Consider the following 7,352-nt stretch of genomic DNA (forward strand, 5'->3'; position numbering starts at 1 on the left):
GGCCAACTCAGACACAGAACTTCAATCCTTCAATCTCCTTCAACCCTTCTCCAAATTTGTTGCACTTTCCAAAGGAGATGTAAATTGACATCCTGACCACCTTCTCACAAAGATTGCCACAGCACATCCTGTCTAAGTTTCCAGGCTCAGCTTGGACACCAATCCCAGCCACAGACATATGATGAGAGTTGTGTATTTCACTGCCCAGCCCGAACTGGGGGCTTTTCTGGCAACAGCCTTTTTACTGTATCTTCATTGATTTAAGGGAAACTGCCTCCAGCTCACCTGGAGAAGTTGTGTGATCTCCATCCTTGGAGATATTCATAACCTGACTGGACACATCCCCGAGCAACTCTGCACTGAGAAGGGCACTGGACTGGATGTGTCCAGAGGTAGTTCAGGCAGGATACCTACCCAATCCTTTATATTGGGAAAGTAGAGATGAAAACATTAATCACAACTTCTAATTGTAACTGTCTGATAGATTCTTCTTGTGCTCAGATTGCAAGGAACACAAGAACCACCTTTCTCACGCTGTATCACAGAATCTTCACCTGAGGTAGAGCACCAGACATTGTTTACTTGCAGATTTCCAAGTGTTTGACAATGCAGAAGTGCCAAAAATCAGCATAGATTTAATTGTCTACATTCACAGGTACAGCATACACTTGTGGATATAAAATTCCTTACCAGGAATTGGAGAAAACTATTGAAAATGTAAACTATGAAAAACAAAGAAAACATCAATACAATAACAATCCTGTTATTGAGTCTTCCTACTTGTTTGCCAAACACCTATGAAACACAGCCCTGGGATCTCACTGGGAAAGTTGAGATGTTGAAGAAGGCCAGGAGCACCCCACAAACAAAATTTATTGTCCTTGTGCTGAGGACCAAAGCTAAGATCAAGATGTTTCCAGGAGCTCAGGAGCCAGAGTGAGGCAGACAGCACACAGAGTAAGGGCACACATACCTTGGAGAGCACCTGGGAGACCACAGCCTGGACAGAGACACGGCTTCAGCACATGGAGTCTGGGTGAGAGGCAAAACAAATCAACTCGCCTTGCACAGCTGCATTTCACAGGTTCATGGTCCCAGACCCTCCATCATGGGCAGCACAGCATGGATGGGGGCTCTGTGCCAGCAGGTGTAGGGAACAGCTCAAGTTCTGCTTCAGGTCCCCTCTGAGAAAACTTGGACAGTACTTGGACTCACTGCATTCTTGGGATATTTCTGCAAACTTAGAGCCCAGGAATCTTTCATCCCTTTGGCTTCTACATACCTTCTGTTTTCTGTCAATGAGAAGTTGTATTTTGCCAAAGTGGCCAAGCTCTAATTTAATCACCTCATTTGGGTTACTTCATGGAAATTCCAGAAACAGAAATGAATAGCGAAAAAATGACAAGAAAAAAACCCCAAATTCCCTGAAAAAACAACAACACGAGCCCATTTGAACTGGAAATACTGCTGATATGACAGTGATAACACATAATTTACTAAGGGAAAATGAGGAATGCTTCACTGAGAAATTTCCCCTACTTAGTAGATTATGATCTATTAAAGACCCATGGGCACTGGAAGAGGGCTCGTGACTTTGGACATTTAAGACAAATTTGGTCAGAGTACAAGAGAATATCCTATAGGGAGCAGACACACACCAGCAGCAAGATGGATGAGATATTAATGCTTTGATATTTTTCATCTCTAATTTCTAGAGCTCTATGAAATATTCATAATGGCAGTGTGGCCACGCTCCACCATTAATGCTCCAGTCTGCTAACGCCAGACAATCTCTCTGCCATGCTTCAAATCATATTCTGTGTTAATAACTTGCCAATGAATCAATCAAATTCTATTATGAGGTTAATCCTTTGATCATAATTAGGACTAGAGATTTGTTGCAGTATGTTAAAAAAAGAACTCACAGCACATCATGAAAAAGAACGGAGGGACATTTATAAAGTCTGTACATTAAAACAGTAATAATCAAAACCCATGGGTCACATTATTTTAATCAAAACATCTTCTTTCCTTAGCAAAACCCACTTTCTCATTATTAAATTATAAATTTATAAATTATAAATTATCTGGGGCTACTTTAGGTTCTCACCAGGACAAGCAGCCTGCTGCCCCCCCACCCCGCATGTCCAACAAGAAGTCAAGCAGCAGATTTCCACTCCTCCTGAAGCAGTAATTCAAAATCCTGTGCAGTTGTAGAAAACTTTCAGATTTGGTGGGGTGTAAGTGCATGGAAGAGAGAAGGAAGTGAGAGGCCCTGGGCTGCTCCCATCAATCATCTTCCAGACAAGCAGGAGCAACAGCAAGTTGAGGGGTTTCTGCTCTAGGTCAAAAATTGTCCAGATATGGTCTCAATGCTTGTGTCTGCCTACCACCTCACCAGCCTCCACCAGCTCGTGGCAGGGAGTGGTCAGCAGAGCCCAGGGCCACTGCCCCACCTTTCCCATGGAATACCTTCAGTGCATGGACTCCATAAAGCAGTTTTTAAAATAACTTGCCCTTAGTATTCTCTGGAAATCTAGGTTGCAACTGTGCTAGATAGAGCCACCCCCAAATCTTATTTCCTTTTGGGACTAAAACTGAAAATCCGGGATCATCTTCAGAGAAAAGGAACTGTTGGACTTATGCTAAGGTCAAAAGCAAAAGCCTCAGTAAGAGCCACCCTAGCAACCAGGTTGATCTTCAGATAGAGGCTGAATGAAAGTCCTCTGGGCTGTCAGTAGGAAAACCTGGACCACTTATATGTCTCTAGCTGAGGCATTACCCCCATGAGAATATTTGTGTAAAGGTCCCTCCTCATCCCTCTCCCCTCTGACTGAACTCCTGTGCCCACTGTGATCACTTTGATCCAAGCCAAGCGAGAGCTAAACTTCCAGATTTGTATTTACAGAGAGTCAATTACCCATCTAACTGCGAGCATATGTGTGCCACTTAAGATGAAGAGGTACTTCATCAGTTCTATTTTTGCATGTGTAAATTAGCAATAATAATATATTCACCTATCTCACAAGGCACTGTGCAGATTAAAGCATTAATGTTTGAACAGCACTTGGAGGTTCTCCAATGGGAAATTCCATAGATGTGCAAAATATTGAGTTTTGCTGTGATAAATTCATTATTAGCGTAATAGTATTCCACTCTTGTTATGAAAAGCATAATCATCTGGAGATTTCCCCACTTGCCACCTGCAAACAGACATTGTAAAAAGGTTTGGAGACATTTTTCTCCCTCTGATTTCTCCCCAGTGTTCGTACATCCCCAAGTGCGGGAAGAACTACGAAGAATCCATGTCGCTGGTGAATGTCGTGATGGAGAACTTCAGGAAGTACCAACGCTTCTCCTGCTTCTACGACCCCGAGGGCGTGCAGAAGAACGTGATCCTAACCAAACTGTACAGCTCCAACGTGCTGTTCCACTCCCTGTTCTGGCCCACCTGCATGATGATCGGTGGGGTCGCCATCGTCGCCATGGTAAAGCTGACTCAATACCTTTCCCTGCTCTGCGAGAGAATCCAAAGGATCAGCAGATAGGAAAGGAGACTTCTCTGAAATTTAATGACAGCGAAAATACTGTTTTTCTCATTCTTCACCAAAGAACCTTAAGTTTGTAATGTGCAAGTCTGGTATAAGTTCCTTACTATATTCTTCTAAGTAGAGCAATAATGCAAAAGCTGTTCTATATGCAAACATGATGTTATTATTATGCAGACAACTGAAAAAGTCACTGTTTTGTGTTGACCGTCTCTATGATCTTGTTTTATGCTGGGATTAGTACTTTCTTTTCTACAGCCAAGATAGGGCTCAGTGTGACCATTGGCCAAGCTTTAGTCAATTGATGTTTTCGGTGTAAAAGATTCTGGGGAAATTCACTGCTGGACAAAGGGCAGCCGACCATTTGTGCATCATTGAGGTCTCACACCTGGCTCAGTCCATTGGATGGGTTTGTGGCTTTGGCTTTTTAATACTGACTGCAGCGGTGGGGGGTGGGGGGAAAGCACTGATAAGGGTTTTTTTAATGGCAAGATGGCACAAAAAGGATGAACTTTGAGGTCGGGTCGGGAGAAGCATACAGTATTTTCAGCCTCAGTAGGACTAGATGATGCTTTGTGTTTGCTCCCTCAGTTCAGAAGTCAATTGTACCCTATGGTGTTTGTAAGGTCTTTTGGAAAACACTTTGGAGTTTTATTTTGCGTAGTGCTATAATTTTCTTCTGTCTTATCAACATAATTTTTGTCACTTGCAGAAGCTGTAGCCAAAAAGCAAATAACACCTTGTTCCATTTTGTATTCCAGTCTGAGCCCTATTGATGGAGGTGGGACCAGAACTCCTTATGTAAAGGTTTATTATTCATTTGTCTTGTATTTGCTACCATATCACTGTAAAGAAAAAATAACACTATCAGCTATTTTTTCATTTTTTACTTCCAACTATTTTAGATTTTTTTACTTGATATATATACAGATATATATATATATATAGATAGATATATATATATATATAAAGAAAAAGCTATATAAAGCTATATTATATCTAGTTGTGTATTAAAACTTGTTTAGGGGGGGGTTTCCTTTGTTTTTACCCACTGGAAAATGAAGAGTACAATTCATGTATTTGTAACCTTCATCCTTGGATAATATCATAACGGAGAAGCAGCACTGCAGGATCTTATCCAATATTCATGATGTTGTTTCAGTCAAAGGTCTCTGTTGCTGTGACATGGGAAATGACAAAAATCTCATCCAATTCTATGGCTCTATTAACTGAATTGTTAGATAATCATAATAACACATTCGGAAATCTCTCCTGACCTTAACTCAGTGCTGGCTGACATGAATTATGATTTACAAGACCCAGGTGCAATGATTTATTGGAAAAACTGAGAATCTGGCTAAATTGTTGTCCTATCTGTCAAATATCTACCATAGTATACTTGCCAGTTTAATTTCATACACACTGTAGTCACAATTTCTGCATAATTTATTTTTATTCCCCTATAGAAAACATTCCTTCCTATGTTTTAAAGATACCTCTCTCAGTTCCTCATGTTGCACCCAGCCTGAAGGACAAACACAAGGCACATCCTGGGAGCAATCCGATGAACTCATTATCCAATAGCTCAAAGAAAGCATATACAGGCCTACTCAAACCAAGAAAATAACATTTTTCCCTTCAAAAAGACTGCAAATCAAGTATTCTGCCTAGTTCACCTATATATATATATATAGTACCTTTCCTCATCATAGCATTAAAATTTCAGGATGTTACAAAACAAGTCATGCAAGTGTAAAATGAGCTGAAAAAAAAAAGAGTTCTCAGCAGTGAAAATAAACCTGCAATCTTGTAATCAGTAGTATAATTTTCCTTAGGTAATTAAATTCCTGGAGGGTGGGGGGATAATGAAGGTTCCAAAAATATGTAATAAAAATATTCAATTAAATCTTCCAGATTTCAGTATCTGCTGCCTTCAGATCTGGCCTGTTTCATCAAACTGCTTTCTGTAGCTTCCATTATGAAGAAAAGAGGAGTGCTGGTGCACCAGGGAATTTATAAATGTTCATTTGCAAAACCTCCTTTTTGATCAATATGCTGGAATTGCAGAAGCCGGCGCTGGGAGATCCGGGAACCTCAGCATCAGTGGGGCTGGACTGTGCTGCCAATCACAATTCCCAGGCCAGGAATGCTGCCCAGCCCTGGCAGCACTGAGCTTTTCCCCACCATCACCAGCACTTGTGCTGGCCATTTGCACAATGATTTACGTGCCCTGTGACATTTCTGGTGCCTGTGTTTGTGTGCTTTCCCTCGGTGGCAGGGAAGCTGATTGTTCCTGACATTTACACATCAAACGCTCCTTTCAACATACCGTGCCATAAAACATTTCACCAGAGCTCCTGTGGGTGAAACATCTTGCTGCTGTTGTAGGCTATAATCATTTTGTTGACATTAAGGGAGAGATCTGTGGGATAGCAAAACAACTTGAGTAATTGGATGGAGTGAGGTAAAACAATAATTTTGAAGGGAATTATCCATCTGATCCCTGGCACTGTTAACCCCCTACTGAAGTGTTAGCACTGCAAATGGGATTTTGACAACTCCTGTTGCCCCAAAGAGAGGTGGTGTTTCAGCAGGGATGTTAGTCTGTCCTATTTCTTTCTCCACTCTATTTTAATACCATGTTTTCCCTTACAAAAGGCATTGATGTTCCTACAGGCAGCTCAAATGAATGCAAAAACATGTCATGCAATTCAGCAGCCAGGCAAACTAACCCTTGCTTCTAAGGCTGGTTCTGACTCTTCCCAGTACAAACATTTCCACTCTTGATGTCCCAGCTGGTCATTTGGGGCAGCAGGGACAAACCTGTCCTGGAAAACCCTGGAAGGGAGAGGTGCAATTTGAAAAAGATTGTGCAGTATTTCCAGGCATCAGAAGCCTATGACAAGCACCCTTGTGTGATTTAAAATGATTTAAAGCCTTCATAAGTATTTCAGATACCAAATTCCCATGGCCTTTTAGTAGTTGTCATTTTCTTAATTAGATTGTATATGTCAAGCCTTATTCCTATTCTGGAACATCTAAATCTGAAGCTGAAGTGTGAACATCCTTGCTATAATACTTTGAAATTTGGCACCTTGCAGCAGATTTATAAATGTCACCAGCTAGGACAACAGAGAGTTTATTTTGATTTAGTTTTCTTCATTGAGGAGATGTCAATTTATCTCACAGAATGTACCCAGTGGAAGAATACCTATCTCCAGGGTGAGCTTGGGTGAATGCAGCAAGGAGAGAGGGTTGAGGAAACACAAGAAGAGGAGACACAAAGGCAGTGATTTCCCACCTGAAGCACAAATAGGGAATAAATCCCACCTTGTGACTTTCTTTTTTTTTACTTTTGTACAGAGGATAGGAGTGAGCTTGGGTAATTAATTTTTTAATTCTGCTTGAAAAATAGGGTTGGGGTAAGGATTAGGGGCTGGGTTAGGGTTTGGGTTAGGGTTAATGTCAGTTCAATGGAAGAAGTTGCTGAGAAGGAGCTGGCTGGTGTTAATCTGTTCCATGAGGATTCCTGCTCTCATTTGACTGGCAAACCCTTCACCTTACAGCAGTACAAACTCTGTCATGACTGGTGTTGTCCATTTAATACCACCTTTATCATTTTTTCAGCTCATTTCCCTTCTCATACAGTCATGCTGGTATTAAATTAGCTCCAGGCATTCAGGGGTGTTATCCAATATCTCTGCAGCAACACAATTTTTCATAGGCTCTGAGCATATTCTCTCCATTAGCCCCTGTACTGTTCATCATCCATCAAAGATTTGGGAAAATCCCTCACTTTTCTGC

The 7,352-nt window shown here is 41.3% G+C and overlaps 1 protein-coding gene across 10 annotated transcripts in view; it reads left to right on the forward strand.

Annotated features, from left to right (window-relative positions):
• The window catches only part of LOC137479774 (calcium-activated potassium channel subunit beta-2), a 142,256-nt gene extending 137,749 nt beyond the window's left edge, over window positions 1-4,507 (forward strand). For all 10 annotated transcript variants that reach the window (XM_068200337.1, XM_068200339.1, XM_068200336.1 and 7 more), the window contains one exon: window positions 3,264-4,507. In XM_068200337.1, coding sequence (XP_068056438.1) covers window positions 3,264-3,548 — 285 coding nt within the window. In that variant the 3' untranslated portion in view covers window positions 3,549-4,507. The remainder of the gene's footprint in view (window positions 1-3,263) is intronic.
• Window positions 4,508-7,352: the final 2,845 nt, after the last annotated feature.

This window comes from Anomalospiza imberbis, chromosome 10 (assembly GCF_031753505.1).
Source record: "Anomalospiza imberbis isolate Cuckoo-Finch-1a 21T00152 chromosome 10, ASM3175350v1, whole genome shotgun sequence".
Taxonomy (NCBI): Eukaryota; Metazoa; Chordata; class Aves; order Passeriformes; family Viduidae; genus Anomalospiza; species Anomalospiza imberbis.